The 20799-nt window shown below is 34.1% G+C and overlaps 1 protein-coding gene across 2 annotated transcripts in view; it reads right to left on the bottom strand.

The window, feature by feature from the left end:
- The window catches only part of Nop60B (dyskerin pseudouridine synthase 1 Nop60B), a 124160-nt gene that overhangs the window by 41972 nt on the left and 61389 nt on the right, over window positions 1-20799 (bottom strand). For both annotated transcript variants that reach the window (XM_090411709.1, XM_090411710.1), the window contains 2 exons: window positions 12835-12965; window positions 5166-5309 (listed from right to left, as the gene is read on the bottom strand). In XM_090411709.1, the coding sequence (XP_090267835.1) occupies window positions 5166-5309; window positions 12835-12965 (275 nt within the window). The remainder of the gene's footprint in view (window positions 1-5165; window positions 5310-12834; window positions 12966-20799) is intronic.

Below are 20799 nucleotides of genomic sequence, written 5' to 3'. Positions count from 1 at the left end.
ACCATAATTTCACTTAACCAGCAGGTATAGCAATATTCAGATGGATTAATGTATCAGGAATACTTTAGAAGATCCAAGTAAGATATTTGACAACCTACACAATAAAACCAAGATGGGGAGAGTAGTTATGAAATATTATGCCTGTTATATCCAATATACCCTGATAATGTCATGTGGGGTATTTCACAGTGCTCACTTTGTTAGTCATGCTATTAACACAGCTAAAGTATTAGAACTGTGAAGAGCTTCCTGTATCCTATATAATGAATAATATTGCATATTGTACTTGCAATTTATTTTGTTTTCTATGCATCGCATCAATTTTCCATCTTGTTAAAATAAACTAGCCAGAGTACACACACTTTAATATGGTAGATGCATGTAAGATCAACCACCCTAGAATGACAGTAATGAGGTTTAAATTCCTTCTAATAACTTCATTTCTGATTCAATTAATGTCATCTGTTCATTCCAATAATTGTTCTCAGAAATGTCAAAACTGTGAAATATGGTTTTTGATCATTTTTATTTATAACCCAACTTTCAAATCCAGAGGTTAAAACTAGTTTAAACATTATCTTGAATAGGGGTTGCCTAAGGGTCAAAGCCAGTTAACTGAGAGGAGAACTCTACATCACCTTTCAGGAATGCAGAGAACCAACTGGGGAATCTAACCTAATGTCTAATCCTCACTTCACATGGTGCACCCCATTAGTTGGTATCCACTGAGTACTGAATAAATGAAGATGGGCTGGTAGTTTGGGACATAGTCGACCAAACTTCATTAAAAATGAAAAGATTATTATAAAGGAACTTGAGATTGATAGCATTCAAGAATGTCTGAGCAGTGCTAACTTGGGTGCTATAGCCACTTAAATAGAATGGATGAGGAAAAGTTAGCAAAGCAGGTGTTCGATGCCAAGATCGAGGTGGATTGATTCAGTCTCAGTAAGGAAATACCATGAGTAGACATATTACTAACTATTATAATAATGGAATTAACTCATGCAAATTATTCTTTATTCATAGAATTTTCACCTGAGTATCACAGGCATCATCAGTACAGGTATAAGGCTAATTAAACAATACTGTTATATTCACAAAGCGCCACCCAAATAGCTAAGGTTAAATTTCCTAAATTTAATTATTAAATAATAATTATTTCATAATTATTCACAAAAGAAGGTTCCTAATGGAACGGCTATACAAAGAAACATGTAAAACGTTACTTCACTCCCCTAACCTAAACGGATCCGATGGTCTACGTCTTTCCCCCTTATATGGGAGATTGTACTTTATAAAGCAGCAAATCTTTCCAAACATATAATTGTTTACATATATATATATATATATACATATATTTAATTATATATATAAAAAAAATTTTTTAATTATTATAATTGAATAATTCATCATCATCATCAAATTCCAGGCTTGTACCCTCAAGGGGTGTACAGGATATGATAGTACTACATGAAAAATTTACATCATTACTAACTTCCTATCTACAATTTTCCTCCAAATCAATCTGTTACTTGTCAAGACTCCAACATTACCAGATCTTATATTTCTATCATCTAAGGTACTTTGTACCGTATCAATCCACATATATCTTGATCTTCCTCTGAGTCATTTTCCTGCCAACTTGGCAGAGAACACTTGTTTTGCTAATCTTTTCTCACCCATTCTGTTTAAGTGACCATACCACCTGAGATTAGCTCTGCTAACGCCTTCCTGTATGCTGACAATGTCAAGTTCTTTCCTAATATTCTCATTTTTAATATGATATTGCCATTGATGCCATCTGTTCACGCCTCTAATCTTTCTCAGGACTCTCATATCTGCGGTCTCTAGTCTTTGGTCAAGTGTTTTACTTCTCACCCAGCTCTCAGATCCATAAGATAAAATTGGTTTGAATAGTCTTGTATATATACAGCTAATTTAGTGTTGCGACTAATTTCTCTCTTATTCCATATGAATTTATTCAATTGACTTCCCACCATACCAGCTTTGCTGATTCTGTTGTCTATTTCTATATTTAATTTACCATCTTCAGTAAAAATCGTGCCTAAGTAGATGAAATGTTTTACTTGTTTCACGGGTTCTCCATTCACAACACAGTTGACATTTTCAACAATTCTGCCTATTTTCATTGTTTTTGTCTTTTTATTGCTGATCTTCATAACATATCTATTACAACAGTTATTCAATTTAGTCAGGGAATCTTGCAGACTTGTAGCAGATTTATTTAGAAGTATAACATTGTCTGCATAAAGCAAAGAGCTGACATTAACATCTCCAATTTTGATATCATGTTTAATACTATTTTCCTTCATAATGCGATCAATATAGATAATGAATAACAGAGGGGATAATGTACATTCTTGTCTCACACCAGATTTAACATTAAACCATCTTCCTGTACTCCCTTCAATTCTAACTGCTGACTTACAACTCAAATAAAGACTAAGTATTGCTTGATATAATGCCCCATTGACACCATATAACTGTAGCATATTGAATAGCTTCTCTCTTCGCACCTTGTCATATGCCTTTTCCAAATCGACAAAACTTAAATATAGATCTTTGTTATATTCCCATGATTTCTCCACTATTTGTCGTAAAAGTGAAGATCTGATCCTGACAGCCTCTATTTGGTCTGAATCCAGCGAGTTCTTCACCAAGCTTTTCTCCCACAATTCTTCTCAACCGTTTCTCAAGTATACTTGCATATATCTTGCCAAGAACACTCAGTAGGGATATACCTCTGTAATTCTCACATTCAGTTTTATTTCCCTTTTTATATATGGGTACTATGAGAGCTACTCCAATCATTGGGAATTCGTCTCCCTCTGTCCAGGCATTCTGACCTATGCAGTACAGCCACTGTAAGACTTTTATACCACCATACTTCAGCATTTCTGGTCGAATATCATCTACTCCTGCTGCCTTTCTTAATTCTTAATTGAGTAATTAAATAATTAAAATAATAATAATAATTAAATAAATTTAGGAAATTTAACCTTAGCTACTTAGGTGGTGCTTTGTGAATATAAAAGTTATTGTTTAATTAGCCTTGTACCTGTACTGATGATGCCTGTGATACTCAGGTGAAAATTGTATGAATAAAGCATAATTTACGTGAGTTAATTCCGTTATTATAATAGCTAGTAATTGATTCAGTCAGAAATGTCTTAGAAGCAAGAAATATGCTAGATATGACAATATTGGAGTACTGACAAATAACAGACTAATTTGGAGGAACATTATTAATTGGATATTAATAATAATGCAAATTTAATCACGTACTGCCTATCTTCATGAATGATAATGATATATATAATTAAAAAAAAAAAAAAAAAAAAAAAAAAAAAAAAAAAAAAGGAAGCAGTCACCATACCTACTCATAGTGAATAGCATAAAAAAAAATCCTGTCTTCGGTATTTGTCACAATTACATGATTCTTTTACATTACACTTTCATCGCTTTCTATGCTTTTTCAATAGCTCCAGAACATTTTAATGCCACATACATATTATTTATCAATATCCTTGCAGCCTTACAAATTTTATTCAACTACTTCTACATGCTTTCTCATGTTTCTCTGTATTTTCAGGATATGTGTAAATGCATTTGCTACAAAGTGATGAAATTACCTCTTTTTGGAACTTCCTTTAATCTTCTCAAATCTAGCAGATTTCTGGTTTTTCTATTCTGAAGACAATGAGCACATGCCTCTGTGGCCAAACAATTGGCATTCTTTCAGATTTTGGCATGGGATCTCACAGGGTTGGTTCTTGTTCTCACACTCTTTCACTTTTCTTCCAATAATTTTTGTATATTGGAGTCTACAGTTCACTTCTAAAAGCTTTGATTCCTTTTCAAGCTTACATTTTTTTCTCCTCAGTTTAATACCCACTTATCCTGCACCAGTTTGAGGTCATCACTATCAACAAATACAATCCATAAGGCTTTTTTTAATTTTATTTTATTTATTTATTTTATTTTAGTGGCTCCATGCACATCTTTATGTTGGAATATGGTGTTTGCAATGACTACGCTATACCTGAATAGAAATCCACAAATACTTACCATTATTATTTTAAAATGCTTTGATCTTTTCCAGTGTTTTTCCAAAATATTTATATATGTCTGGAATGCATTTTCTACTGTTTTGATGTCCAACAATATCGACCTTTCCCCATTGTCAGTTACCTCTCTTATGACTCAAAAAAATCCTACTTTTTCCCAAATAGAACTTCTGTGAAACCATTGTCCAATTCTCAATGCTACATTTCCATTAATAAACGTTTTTTTTTTTTTTGAATACTCCTTTCTCTCTCTCTCTCTGATTACTGCTGTTCAAATATAGCATTTAATTAAGTTATTTAAAAGTATTTACTACTTCTTCACTAATACTAATTAGATATGGTATTGCTGTAATTCACTAGTTCTATCTCTTTCCATTAATTCTTCTTGTACGACTGATATCCAAACAATCAAACTTGTTTAAGGTTCAATGCCAGACTACTGGACAGGAGCTTCCATATAACATTTAAAAGCAGACAACCAAGGGGCTGCCAACTTAATGTCCAATCCCACCTTCCATAACACAGCCCTCTCACTGAATGAAGGAATGGAGCTGGGATAGTCCCATTATGAGCTCCTGTAGTTTTTGTCAAGAAATGAGAGCACCAGTGAAAAATCAACTACTGGAACAGCCTGAAACTGACTGAATATACCCACTGTTTAATTCCTTAACATTATTTACTTTCTCATTTTCTACAGAGCACCAAGATTGCATTTCAGAATTATGAAATTATGTCTAAACTTGGAATTTAGCCTAACCAAATTCAAATATCAAACTGCAATAATCAAAATAAAAAGTATATTATAAAATTACCAAGAGCAATAAAACATTGCATATAATTCAATATTACTTGCACATTCAGATTAAGTTCCAACAAACGTTTCTGTAAAGTTTGCTTCACAAGAAAACCTGAAAACTCCAATTCTTGGGTAACATTTAAATTATTAGTAAATATTTATAAGAACAACAACTATACATTTTTTATACAATTTAAAGAATTATTTAGAAACAAAGGCAAAATCCCAAATAAACATCAATTTTTGAAAACAAAAGAAATAGAAAATGAAAAACTTACAGCACTGTCTTTTATAATTATCCTTTTGTGAGTTACTAACAATGCTTCTAAAGGTTGAATCACTCTCCGAAGATATGATTCATCTTTGTGATTCTCATAAAGCCATTGTGCATCTAGAATATCTTGCATCGTTACTAGCCCAGACTGCAATAAATGTTTAAGTTTGTCAAAAAAAATAAAATAAAAATACAACAAAGACCAAGAATACAACAAATACATTAAAATAGCATATATATCAAAATATAATGAATAACAATTAAGACAGAACCGTAGGATTTATGCACCATGAATACTTCAAAACAAAATAATGTTACATAAGCTAACTTCTATAATGCTTGACACCACAGTACAATTGACTTACTACAGCAACACATTCATAGGGAATACCAAGATGGCTAAATCTGCCTTATCTTTAGATGTTAACATAACACCAGAATGTGAAAGGGGGAAAGAAATAAGGATGGGTAAACATTGCAATCAACAGCCACTACAGCACAACATCTGCTATTGCAGATAGTTTGCTATTGTGACTTTTTTCCCTTTTGTGTGTGTGTGTGTGTGTGTGTGTGTGTGTGAGATAATGGAGTTCTACAAAGACAGTGTTTATTATGCGTGTGGTACAGGAAAAGTCAACTGTAGTATCTTAGCATTCGGTGTCTGAGACTAAGGTAGTCAAATATTTGCAGAAGAATTTATTTATTCCTGATTATGATAATCACACATTATTACTATCACCAGAACCCTCAAAGTCAGGAACTCTCACTGAGGGAGACATATCACCTACACCAGCTTATCATGCCTTTTCTGGAATTCATTACCTGCACTCACAACCTCTGAAAGGCAAGCCATTACAATTACAAATCATTCTATGAAAGCAAAATTTAGCTCTCACCATGTTCTTGATTATACTCATTCTCAGCATTCCATGGATGCTCTCGCAATTTCTTGCCAATCCTCACAAATTGAAAAATTCCATCTACTAGTATACTGCATGATGCTTTCAGAAGTTTATAGATCACTACATATTCTCAATTTTTCTCTCATAATCTATATTCCAAGATAGCAAAAGTGAAGCATAAACAGTAGTTAGCTTAAAAAAATAAATAAATAAAAAAATGGAAGGCTGACACTGACTGAAGAAAAGGGTATAAGAAGCATGCTGCAGAGGATATAGCTGAGATTTTTAATGAGCAGTTCATAAAGGTCTTTCATTCTTGTGAGTGTGACATCATGAAGTTTGAGAGCAGTTGACTGATAAGTAAGCAAACAATATACGGGGAATTGAGCGAACTTCATAAGGCTGTGGAACATGATGATATATCACCACATATTTTGAAGGAATGTGCCAGGGAGTTGACATCTGCCTTGACATATGTTTAATGAGTCTTACATTGGGTCAAGTTCCAAAGAAGTGGAAGGGAGGCAAGATTGTGCTGCTTCACAAAGGAGGTGATGGAACTCAAGCATCAAATTATAGGCCTATCTGTGTGTCAGTTGTTGTGGCCAGTGTTGGAAAGGCTGGTGAGAAGCAGTATCCAGAATTGGTTACCTTTGATGGACAGCATGGATTTGTTGAAAGGATGTCATGTTTTAGTAATCTACTTACTTATTACAATAAGGTGACGGCATCCTTGGACAGAGGAGATGGATACACAGTAGTATATTTAGATTTTGGAAGGCTTTTGATAGATTACTGCATGATAAGTCGATAGTCAAACCAGAGCAGATGGGGTTGGATATTAGATTAGTGCATTGGATCGGAGACTGGCTATATGATAGGTATCAGCAAGTTATGTATGGGGGAGCAATATCCAGGAAGAGGAAAGTCGCTAGTGGCATGCCTCAGGTGTTTGTTTTAGGGCCATTGCTGTATATTAATGACAATGGCGAAGATTTGGATGGGGATATTCATTTGTTTGCAGATGACGCAAAGTTGGGATGAACTATGAAGAGTAGAGAAGATGTTGTACCCTTACAAGAAGACTTGAATAAACTGAGTGAATATAAATGGAAATGGGGATGTGAGTTCAATATTGCAAAATGTAAGGTTACAAAATTTGGGAAACAAAGATGGTATGTAGAATTTACGCATGGTGGAGATATATTGTTGGAAGTGGAGGAAATAAGAGATCTTGGGGTGATGGTGGATAAGGATCAGAAATTTAAAGGACATACTGCCAAAATTGTGAGGACTACACAATGAATGTACTCCTCACAATTAAGAATGATGCAGACACTGACCGGTAGAAGTAAGGACATTTTTGTTGCATTGTATAAGGCACTGATTGGGCCACACATGGAATACTATGCACAGATTTGGTCACTTTAGTTTCTGATCTCTGGAATGCTGAATACGAAGAAAGGTTGAGACGATGCAATGTGCAAAATCTAGTGAATAGGGGTTGCTATACGATTAATGCTGAAGAGATTTCATAAAATGGTGGGAGATCAAAGAACAAGAGGTCATTCCTGGAAGCTATATAAGAAGGGTGTTAGCAAGAGTGAGAAGCAGGTTTTTTGCATGGGGAGTTGTGAATGATTGGACTGCATTGCCTGAGAGTATGGTATCTGCAGAGAATTTGAATGTATTTAAGGCAAAGTATGATGAGCTGTATGGCAAAGGGACCTCCTAGATGAGCCTTTGACTCCATGGGGTCTTAGTATGCCTCCTCTGGTCTTTTGCCAGGACACCAGGAAAATCCTGATCAATCTTGATACTAACAAGCCTCCTGGTCAAGATGGTATTCCTCCAACTGTGCTCAAAATTTGTTCTTTCCCAAGAATTAAAATTAACACCCATCCTATATCACCTATATAAGCTGTCATATTCACTAAGATCTACCAAGCAGCATGGAAGCACTCCATACTTAAAAGGGAATACAAAAATCAGCTATCAAATATCACCTTTACATGGAGATGTATCAATTAATTAGTGATCAACAAGGTATTTTCTACAGGCCAAGGAAAGATTTGGAGACAGTCATGTGGTCACTCTCAATATTTCAAAGACATTTGATCGTGTCTGGTATTGAGGCCTGAACAAGTTACCATCTTATGGTCTCTTTCCTGCACTTTATCATTGGATTGTCAACTTCCTCAACATTCACTGCATGTCATGGTCGACGGCTTCCTCTCAGATTTCCTTATCAATCAAGAAGTACCCTACCTTTCTGTATTCTCACTTCTCCCATTTCCTCTCTCAATGACTTTCTCTCTGTGATTTCAAATGCTATTTAGATTTGCTGATGACAGTAATCTCCTCATTCAAGAAACCTGGGAGTACTAAAAAGGTTGAAGCATCATAAAGCACCTTAAATGCTGATCTCCTCATCATTTTCAAATGGGGAAAGACAACTTAGTGAATTTTAATGCTATTAAAACTCAATCTTGTCTTATTACGCTCAAGAAAGATCCTACTTCACTCCCACCTACTTTTGTGTCAGTATCCTTTCAAGATCACCTCTCTCTCTCTCTCTTGGGTTGAGTCACATTTAAGCTTATCCTGGTATAAATACATATCAATAGCCTCCTCAACCTCAACTTATAGAGGTCTAACTGCTTAAATAGATGAGCCCTCTCTCTCTCTCACAGACTCCCTTCAGCCACTTCTCATAAGCATCTGTTTCTGTACTATAACTTTTTCTATAAATACGTTCATTCTACATTAACTTTCTCCCAAAAATATAGCAGCCATTAGAAACTCCAAACATACCAAATGGATTTATTTTCTGTCATTCCATTCACACCTCTGTTCTTTGGAGCCATCTCCCGCATACTGTTTTAGCCCACTGAGTACAATCCCAACTCTTTAAGAAACATATCAGCAGATTACTTTTTTCTCCTTAATCACCCACACACAGCATTCTTCTGACCTTTCATGTGTTGGGCTATTTAAAAAACATATCATGGTAACAAACTAACAATTTTCACCTTCTCCCTATGATTAAATTATCTTAGTGATTGTTCATGTTCTATTCTGAATGGAATGAATACAGGTAGTTCCCAACTTTACAAATTAATTCATTCCTAGCATGCACTCATTACACAAGAACTCAAAGCGGGAATTTGTTTTTCACAGATGTTCTTAACAATGAAAATCACCATAGTAATATTACATAATGTTAAATAAAGGTCAACAAAACAATAGTTTAAACTTTAAAATATTAAATTACTATTAATAGTTTATAATAAATTAACAATAGTACACACAACATAGTTGAAATGCTTAGGTAATGGTTTGCATAAAGATCTTTAGCAGTAATTTTACTGCATGTTTGTTTATATTCTCATTTTGTTTCCAATATTACTCTTATTCACTGACTCATTTTATTAATACCACTCTCCACAGTATTGGAGAGTAGTATTAATAAAATTTAGTTTTGGCATAATATACAGTATTAACTAGAGGGTATGAATTTGAAATAAGACAGTGAAAATGATCTGCAACATGAAGACTCTTCATGCAAAACAATTGTTTTGTGCGAGCTAGTGATAGACTCGTCTTCCTGGACAAAAAAAAAAAAAAAAAAAAAAAAAAAAAAACACTCACAGTAGTCATGTATTGTACAGCTGAGCATGTGGTTTAAAATGCTGTATCTATAAACATTTAGGATTACTATTACTTATTGCAATTGCATATTTTTGATTTTGTTGATGGGGGGAGGAAGTAGATATGCAGACAGTTGAGTGTATGAATGTGTGTAATATGCCCAAGCGAGTATGAAGGACAACAAATCAGAATGGGATAGTTAGTATAAGGCATCAAAATAGGGATGGGACAAATGGGCTTCTGCAATTCATGTATACTAATGCCAGAAATATTAGGAACAAGAAGAATTTTTGGCCTTGGTTGGCACTTCCAGGCCACAAACCTGTGGCATGGAAGTGGCATTAGTGAAACATGGCTGATAGAAGATGATATAGCTAGTGGGATTGAATGTGAGGGTATAGTGTGTTCAGGAGTGACAGGGAGAATAAAATGGGGCAAGGAGTGTTATTGATGATAGCTGATGAGCTACAGCCAAGGAGAATAGAAGTGGAACTGCAGGATAGAGAAAAGAGCACATTTGAGGCTAGCAGAACAAAATATACAATTGGGTGCTGCTATAGACCAGGTGATGGAATAGATGGTGGAGATAGTATGCATAAGCAAATAGAAGAAATGGGTGGAAGGAGAGTAATTATTATGGGAGATTTCAACTACGGTAATGCTGATTGGAAGGAGGAGAGGACACGTGGAGGAAGGAATTGGATTTTATGCAGTTATTAAGGGATAACTATCTGCAACAGCATGTAATGAAAAATACTAGGGATTTTCCATTACATGCTGTTGCATGTAAGAGTAGTAATTGACCTAGTAATTGCATCTGAGAATTTGGCTGTAACGAATATGACCACGTTGCCACCAATTGGTGAGAGTGATCATAGGGTCTTGACTTGGGAGGTGACTAAAGGTGTGGAATTTACAATTAAGACAGGGTACATGTGAAATTATCGGGCTGGTAAGTATGACAAGCCTAGGAGTTTGATTGGTTCAGTGCCATGGCATGTAAAACTGCAAGGACTGGATGTGGTTAAGAAGTGTTTGCAGGAGGCAATGGCTGACTGTATACCTAGAGTCCGAATAATAAATCAAGTAGGGATTAAATGGATGAATAACACCATTAAGCTTGAGCTGCAAAAAAAAGAAACAACTGTGGAGGGAATTTTAAAGAGAAAGGTGACCGGCAGGCACACGAACGGTATAAAGCGCAGGCCAGAAGGGTAACGAGTGTGGTAAGAAAACCGAAAGCGGATTATGAAAGAACATTAGCCATGCAGGTCAAAGAGAATCCCAAACAGTTTTTTCGATATGTTGCAAGTAAAAGAAAAAATGTATATGGCAGAATGATTTTAAATAATGCCGAAGGTAGGGAGGCAACCGAATCAGTTGATATAGTGGATTTACTGAGCGAGCACTTTGCAAGAGTATATCATCCAGGTGGTGACATTGCAGGAATGAAAGAACCAACAGCTTATATGGGAATTGTGGTGAATGAAGTGGAGGTGAATAGTCTATTACAAAACCTCAATGTCAATACATCTGTGGGATTGGATGGTATATCAGCTCGTGCCGTACACGAAGCGGCTAAGGAATTGTTAATGCCCTCGACCATTTTGTTTAATTTGAGTCTCGGGTCTGGGTTAGTCCTGATGGGGTGGAAAGAGGGGAAAATAGTTCCACTGTATAAAGGAGGTTCCAAGACTGATGTTGCAAATTACCGACCGATCAGCATAACAGGAATCGTTGTCAAGGTATTGGAGAAAATAGTAAAGAGGAAAATACAGGATTGGATAGATGAAAATGGGATACTGTATGGGGGACAGCATGGTTTTGTGTTGGGTAGATCATGCCTCAGTAACTTGCTCATGTTTTATAACACAGTGACGGATGAACTGGATAAGGGTAATAGGTTTACAGTGATTCTACTGGACATTGCTAAGGCCTTTGACAAGATACCACATGGAATTCTAATCAGTAAACTGCAGCATATGGGGATGGATATAGGGTTGGTGAGATGGATAGGAGGGTGGTTCATGGAGAGATATCAGAGAGTGGTTTATTCAGGAGTAGAGTCCAAAAGACGGCCTGTGACTAGTGGTGTGATGCAGGGTTCTGTTCTTGCATCATTACTGTTCAATTTGTTCATTAATGATATAGGAAAGGATCTGAGAGGAACTGTTCATTTGTTTGCTGATAATACAAAGTTGGGTAGAGCAATAGTGAGTGCACAGGATGTCAAAATTTTGCAGGATGATTTGGATAGTTTGGAGGACTGGACTAAGGAGAATGGATGTCAATTTAATGTGGCAAAATGTAAGGTTATGCATTTTGGGGTGAAAAGATTAGCAACAGTATATCACATTGGTGGAACTGTACTCCAGGAGACTGACGGGGCCAGGGATTTGGGAGTGTTGGTGGATAGGGAAGTTCAGGGGGCACATCGCAAAAGTGGCTAAATCAGCTCATCAAATCACTTGGTTGCTGAAAAATACTTTAACAAGCAGAGACAAACAGGTTATTGTTCCTCTGTATCGAACTTTGATAAGACCCCATCTAGACTACTGTGCCCAGATATGAATGCCAGGGTTTCTTCTGGATGGGGAGGAGGTGGAGAGGACCCAGAGACGAGTGACCAAGATGATAGCAGGTCTATGGAATGAACCTTATGAGAACAGGTTGAAGATTTGTGGGTTGCAGAAATTGATTGATAGGCGGAAAAGAGTTGATATGAATGAGACATTGAAATTACTGAAGGGTTTCTATAAGATTAACTCAGAAGATATTTTTGAGAATAGGACTGGTGGTGGGAGGAATAGGGGCCATACATGGAAGCTGGGCAAGAGTCTGGTTAGCAAGGGGTGTTAGAGCTAGGTTTTTTACTTGGAGAGTGGTGAATGAGTGGAATAAACTGCCAGTCTGTTGTGGGTGCCATGACTGTAAATAAGTTCAAGGAGAAGTATGATAAATACTGTGTGAATGTCGAATAGTTGTTCTTGACATGATGTTAGGGCCTTCCTCGATGAGTCTATGGACTCCTTGGAGTTGCCCATAATAACAACTGATATTAGATTAGAAAAAAAGAATGTGGGTATATTCAAAACTTAGCAAATAAAAGTGTTTTATTACATTCTCTGACTGAATTCCAGAACGAACTCGTCTCAGCTCTTGCATCTGTCCACCAACACCAAGCAGTAATCCAAGATGAACACACAGAGTACGGATATATGTTCCTGCTTCACAGCTAGCCCAGAATATACCTAAAAAAAAATAACTTATAATCTTCAAGTGAAAAAAAAATAAATAAATAAAAAAAAAAAAATAATAAAAAAAAAAAAATAAAAATGTAAAGTTACTTATGAATATGTGTATTCGTTTATGTTTTGTTGTTTTATCTTTTTGAATCCTGCCCCATCTTCACGGGGTGGGGTGGGATTCAAATTCAACAGGATCAATGGAAACTCACAACCATCTCTATGTGAACAGTGAACAATATTTCTATAATTGTACAAAAAAGGGTGCTCCAATACAGAATTTGAAGATTATAGATTATAAAAATTTATATCAACTCCAGATTAGGTCTGATACACATAAATGGAAATCACTCAAAATTAGTACATAGACTGCCAGCATGGTTGGCTAACACTTCCACTCTGCAATTGGTCATATGTTCAAATCCCATGTGAACATAATTAGATGGCAGATAATTTTATTTCTTGGTATAACACCACCATCCCATTTACTGCAGACCTGAGAAAAAGTTCCATGTTGGTTCGAAAATTGCAAATCCAAAAGCAGAGTTTATTTATAGCATCAATATACAATAGGTTTATAACCTTTTGTGGATGGATTCATATGAAAATGAATGTGAAAAGGCTACCAAAAAGTTATTAAAGAACACGTAAGTCCACAGTAATAACTTTTAATTAATAAAAAAGGTACAGATATTTCATGCTAAAACTAATAGTAGATGTTTAGTATTACAAACAGATAGGAATGGAATACAAGTAACGAACATTCGGTGGATCACCTATTAAAATACATTGTTGTCATGAGGTAGGAAATGAAAAAAATTAATAAATAATTAATATTTAAGATAATTGGTTTTTTTAATGATTACATAAAATAAGTCTCCCAGATCTTCGAGAGAGAACAATCATTTCGATTTAAATTCTGTCGGTGTAAAATAGCTTCACAACTTTCTTTAAAGAGGCGTTCATATTTGAACCTGCATGTCAAGGAGAATAGCTTTATCCCACTGGATATTATGGGTAGTTGTAATACTGTGTTGTGCTAGACCAGACTTCTGAGGTTTGTTATAATTAATATAATATTGATGTTCTTTAATTCTTTATTCCCCCACAGAACGGCCAGTTCATCCAAAATAAGAAACATCGCATTCACATGGTATTTGGTAAATGCCAGCCAAAGATAGAGATGACAGTTTATCTTTTGTAGATGGCAATAAGGAAGAAATTTTGTTGATAGGAATATACGTGGGAATCAATTGGTACTTTTTTAAAATTCTACCTATAGGTTCTGAGATTCCTGGAATGTAGGGGATTGGAACTCTGCGGACTATTGAAGAAACCTAAGGTACTGGAACATAAGATTCAATTATCTGTTGGATTTGATTAGGGTGGTAATTATTAGATTCCATTAACTTTTTAATGATGGAAAGTTCTTGTAAGATTTCTGGAGAAGAGTAAACTTTATGTGCTCTATTAATTAGAGATTTAAGAAGTATTTTATATATTAAAATGTGAAGTATTTTAAGTTTTGACTGTGAAGTACTAAACTAGATTCCTTCATCATCATATAATTTCATATTTACTATTTATTATTTCTGTGAAATAGTTTAAATATTAAATTAGTGACACCACTATCTGCATTGTTGAAAAGTAAATCCAATTTATACAGCAAAAAGATATGCACAAAAGCATCAAAATTTGTTCTAGCAGCAAGCACAAAGCATCATGAGGTTTGAAGGGGGAGGAGGAAGAGGAAAGGCAATTCGAAATTACGAACATATTGAATTACAGCTAATTGTAATTCAACTAAACAACTGATTCCAAATCCTGCTCTTCAGTTTTGAATTTTTGAAACCAACAATAAGGAACTTTTTCTCAGCTATAAAGGCCAGCATATTATTTAATTGTACAGTTTAACTGGTTATGATTGCTTTGCAAAATGCAGTATTTGAGTTTCAAGGGTAAAAAATCCCCACCTCCTTTGAGACCTGATAATTTTTTTTACATCCTAGCAAAAGCAAGATGCAAATGGATGTCTTTCCCACCAGAGAGCACCATCATTACCAACCGAGCACTAAGCTCTAATTCAGGATGTTACATAATCCAATATGTAACAGCACATTTCTCAATCTCTCAGGGGACCCTGTAACCCCTAGAGAGCGCGTCCCCTGGGTGGCGGATAGGGGAGCCCACTGTGTGTGTGTGTGTGTACATGCACGTGCATGTGTGTATATATATGGTGGGGGTGGTCCGAATATACTGAATAAGGACTCGTGGACCAACAGGGCCATAAGGGCCAATCATCTTGATTGTAAGGGAAGCGGCACTCCCATGGACCCCTAGCTGGATCTATCCTCTCCTTCTTCTACTTTGAGGAAGACCCACTTACTTTAATCTTTCCTATAAGGCCTTATCAGCCAACTCTTCTTACTTTATGACCCTTGTGCTATTAGAGTACTCGAGAGCCATGGGGTCTTTTCATTTCTGGCCTTACAACTATGTCCTCTCTATAAACCATACTATATTTCTTCTATAATCTACCCTTTCCCCTTCAATATACCCTATTCCTCCTATGGGTTTAAATTCGGAAGAAGGCGAGTTCGGAAGCCTTAAGGTAGCAGCCCTACCACTGAACTATTCCATCGTCAGGCTAGTCCCCTGACATGGAGAATATAACCATACTTGTAAGCTGACAGAAAAAGATAATCAGATTGAATCTATGGGAAATGACCCTGGAATGGAAAAGGGAAAACGAAAATGGAAACAACAAAATATAATACACATAGCAAACTGGAATGTAAGAGGAATAGCATATAAAGAAATAGAATTAGAACAGTTATTAAATGAAAGAAATTTTAAAATAGCAGTAATCACTGAAACAAAAAAGAAATTAAAAGGAACTATGAGAACTGAAAATTTTAATGTGATATACAGTGGAGTCGACAGAGACCAAAGAGCACAAGCAGGAGTCATGATTTGGATTCATAACTCCCTTTCAAAACAGTTAAAACATTATAAATTATGGAATGAAAGAATAATAGAAGCTAGAATAAAAATAGATAGAGGCTATTTAACAATAATTGGTTTATATGCCCCAGAAGAAGGAAGAGAACAGGATAATATTGATTTCATAATTTTAGCAAGAGACTTAAAAGCAAGAATTGGAAACACAAAAATTAATAATAATATAGGAATACATGGAGAACACACTCTAAACAGAAATGGTAAAAAATTGATTGACTTTGTAGTTTATAATAACCTAAAAATAATGAATTCCTTCTATAAACATAAAGACATATATAAATATACTTGGGCAGCAAGAGGATGGAAATCAATATTAGATTACTTCATATTAAATGAAAAGACATCAAAATTTTCACTAGATGTTAGTTCACAGAGGATATGAAATAAGCAGTGACCACTTCCTTGTTAAAATAAAATTAAGATTACCACCTAAATGGCTACAAGTAACAAGAACAGAAAGAAAAATTGAAACATTTGTTTATAAAACTAGACTATTGAATGACACAAACGTACAATGGCTATATGAACAAAGAATTAACCAGTATCTAGATAAAATAAAACAAAATGAAGAAATAGAAATAGAATGGCTTAATATAAAAACGATACTAAATGCAGCAGCAAATGAAAGCTTAGGAAAGACCAAAAAATTCAATAAAAGAAAAAAACTGAAGATCTGGGATGATACAATCAAAGAAATAATCAAAAAGAAGCCTATCATAAATGGTTAAGCAGTAAAAGATTAGAAGATGAAATAGAATATAAAAGAATAAGAGCCATAGCTAAAAGAGAAGTCAGAAAAAGACAGAGAGAATCATGGAATAAATTTGTTTCTAATTTAGAACATGATTTATATAAAATAAGACCCAATGTATATAAGATTTTGAAACACCTAAATGCAGATACCAAAGAAAACATAAAATTAAACACTGAATTGAAATTAGAAGCATTTCTAAATTCCTACACAGAACTGTGGACAGACAAATATTTTAAAAAAGACAACTGGCAAACAATTAATGAAAATGAAAAGGAAATAACTGAAGAAGAATTAGAAATCAGCCTGAAAGAAACAAGAAACGGAAAATCACCTGGAGAAGATAAGCTAGGTTCAGAACTATATAAATACGCAGGAACAAGATTCAAAGGAAGACTCTTATTATTTTTAAATAAAATTTACTCAACTGGTATCCCCCCCCCCCAATAGAATGGAAAAAAGCAACTCTGATTCCTATCTTTAAGAAAGGTAATAGAGATGACCCTAAAAACTATAGAGGTATCAGTATACTAAATTCATGTTACAAAATATATAGCAGAATCTTAAATAACAAACTAATGAAATATTCCGGAAACTTTATTCTAGAGGTACAAAATGGATTTAGAAAAGGACGATCATGTATAGACCCAGCCTTCTGCCTAAAATTAATAATAGATAAAAGAAAAGAATATAATTTAGAAACACATATTGCATTTATTGACTTTGAAAAAGCATTTGACAAAGTTAAAAGAAACATATTATTTAACATATTAATAGAAAGAAAAATACCAAATAATATCCTAAAAGCTGTCACAAGTATATATGAAAATAATCAAATACAAATAAGATTAAATCACGAGCTATCATATACAAGAGAGATAAACGAAGGGGTCCGACAGGGATGTCCCCTCTCAGCAACTCTTTTTAATATCTACTTAAATGAAATAATAATAAAATGGAGTAAAAATTTACATCAAGGAATTAAACTTTCACCTACAGTTAACTTAAACACTCTCCTCTTTGCAGATGACCAAATAATAATTACAAATTCTGAAGATAACTTACAGAAAGCTATTTTAAATCTAAATGAGATATCCAAAGATTATGGTATGATAATATCAAAGGAAAAATCAAAAACTATGGCCTTTAAAGGACACGATCCAGCAAGAACTAAAATAGTATTAGATAACAAGATCTTAGAACAGGTGAATTCATTTAACTACCTAGGATGTATGATCACTTATGAAAATGAAAAAGATATAAACATAAAAATTGCAAAATATTTAAAAATAACAGGGCTAATTAACTCTATATTTAAACCAAACCTAGTTCAAAAACAAACCAGGGTAAAAGTATACAATACATTAGCCCTACCGGTCTTAATGTATGGAAGCGAAATCTGGACAATAAAACAAAAAGACAAACAAAGATTAACAACAGCAGAAATGAAGTTTATGAGAAAAACTGCAAAGTATACCCTATTTGATCACAAAAGAAACGAAGATATTATGAAAGAATTAAACCAAGAACCAGTAATTGAAAAAATTAAAAAATATAAACATAGATGGATGGAACACGTTCAAAGAATGAAAACAGAAAGATTACCAAAACAAGCCTTAAAGTACAAGCCATTAGGAAAAAGAAAACCAAGACGTCCTCTTAAACGATGACTTCTAAGGCCGGAACAGGCCATACTAGGCCAAAATCGTTGATAAGTATGATGATGATAATGACATTTCTCAATACATGCTACTGCTGGAGAAAAAAAAAAAAGCTAAGAGAAAGGACGATAAATACCCAATCCAATATTGTACATTACAGTCAAGTAATCTATAATATCCATATTCTGAAGTGATAATCATAAACACAAAAACTGACAGGGAGGGACGGAAGGAACAATAACTTGAACATAAAGGAACAAATTCAAACAATAATGGGAAAAACAGAAGAAAAACTAGAGGCATGTGAAACTATAACAATGAAAAAAAAAAAAAAAAAAAACCATTTAAGTTTTTTGAAATGTCACAATTCATGCAGAGGTGGGTCAAACTGATTTCTTGATGTTCTCTCAAGAAATTATAATTTAAGAAAATATGAGGTTTATGTGAGTAGTTCATTTATTGTTTAAAATGTTAAATTAAGTAAATTTAATTCCCTTCCTCACGAAAATAAAATATTTTGGATGACTAATTTAAAAATCTTACAGAAGAATGTTTCAAAATCAGTCATTTGTTACACCCTTGATACCAAAAATATAATATGATGGTTTTGTAAATGCTAATTTTCTTCCATAAGAGAAGGAGAAAAAAAAAATTCTCAGCTGCTGTGCTAACATAATCCATGCCCACATGTTATCCCCAGGCAAAACAATGAACTACATTAACAGTATAGTAACTGCCCTATGTCTCTGCCATGAGAGACAGAGGGTAGTTACCATGGAAAGCAATTTCCTGTCCGTTAGTTAAATTAAGGTAGCAGAAACAAGTGTGATCCAAGAAGTAAGATGAAATCTGCAGTAAAGTTCTTCTACTTGGAATTGCATTCAGAACTGCTTGAAAATTCCTATTGTCAGAGCAGTTATTCGTAATGCCTGCTTCAGCAAATGAAACATATATTTTTTTCATGAAACTTGCCTGCTAGAAGATATATGCAAGTATTTCCGAGTGTGATCTTTTATTATCATCTGAAGAAATTGAGGTTAGACAGAGTGAATAAATGAGTAGGAACAAAATTTAAATAAAAAAAATAAAATGTTAGATTTCAAACTGCCATCATATAACAAACTTAATTGCATAATGAATCATTGCCTTTTTTCTCCAATTGTAGATGCATATAATGGTTTGATAATGTTTTTATGCAGTCATGTATGTAAATGACGTAAAAAAAACCATTTATTAATCTCAGATATGCAAACAAAAAAATTTGGAACATTTTTACAACCGAAAGTTATTCTGAATAGTTTGGCTTAAGGGAACAAACCAACCAGTTTAGTCATCAATATACATCATTAAAAGTTTCCATTTCAGCAATAAGATTGTCACAGTTATGGATAACTATATTAACCAGCGTTGCATTTTTTACTTCACTAAAAACTTCAAATTAAAGATACTAAGAAATTATATTCTTGGTTTCAACATCTATCATTAATAACTTTATTTTTAACAACAGTAATGATAAGTTTAGCCTGCAGCCTATCTCAGTATTAGACACTCCATTTTCACTAAATTTAACAATTTTAATCTTAGTATGTAATGTAATAGGTTTACGTGTGATCTTCTTTCACTGGATGCACAGCACCTTTACTGTAAATTTTATCTGCCCATTATTAACAACAATAAAATAAAATAAAATAAATATAGTTTATATCAGATAATCCTCGTATAATGCAGATGTTAGGTTCCATAGAAATGCTGCATTATATAAATCGCATTATAAGAGACTCAGATCACATAGAAAAAGTAGGGTTATTTTCTGAAATCATTTTTTTAGATTATATAAACAACAATGACATATCCAACAAAAATATTTTTTTTATTTAATTCAGCTAATTCAAGTAAGTTAAGAAAATAAACTATGAAACAAATACATAGTATAAAATTATAAAAAATTATAAATTGTACATAAACTTCATTGCAAATAATACATAAATGTAAGTTAAGGGGATAAAAATCCCTTATTGTTTTTCAGCCAGTAAGCGAAACTAAGATCGAACACTACGATCTGTAACGTTTCATGCCGACGAACTGTCAGCGTATCCAAGCGTAAGTGACCACTTGGTAGTGCAACACCACGGCAAATATGTGAATACATAAATGTTTTAGGCAAAATAAAATAAAGTGTATATTTTAATCGTCATCACTCTCTTCAAAACTAACATTTCGTATATGTTCTCTATTTACAAATGGTGGACGTTGTCATCACTTGAAATCTCTTGGACATCATTAGTATAATTCTCATTGCATACTTCGGCTGGTTTAGTTATCAAGAAGTCACTAAATAAACCTTGCTTACCACCGTGCTGCAAATTTTTATTAAGTTCATAAAATGGAGCTAAAAAAATATCTAACT

This window comes from Typopeltis vanoorti, chromosome 21 (genome assembly GCF_054136105.1).
Source record: "Typopeltis vanoorti isolate ZY-2024b chromosome 21, IOZ_Tvanoo_1.0, whole genome shotgun sequence".
NCBI lineage: Eukaryota > Metazoa > Arthropoda > Arachnida > Uropygi > Thelyphonidae > Typopeltis > Typopeltis vanoorti.
The sequence above is the reverse complement of the archived record's forward strand: the minus strand, read 5'-3'. Positions and strand labels throughout refer to the sequence as shown.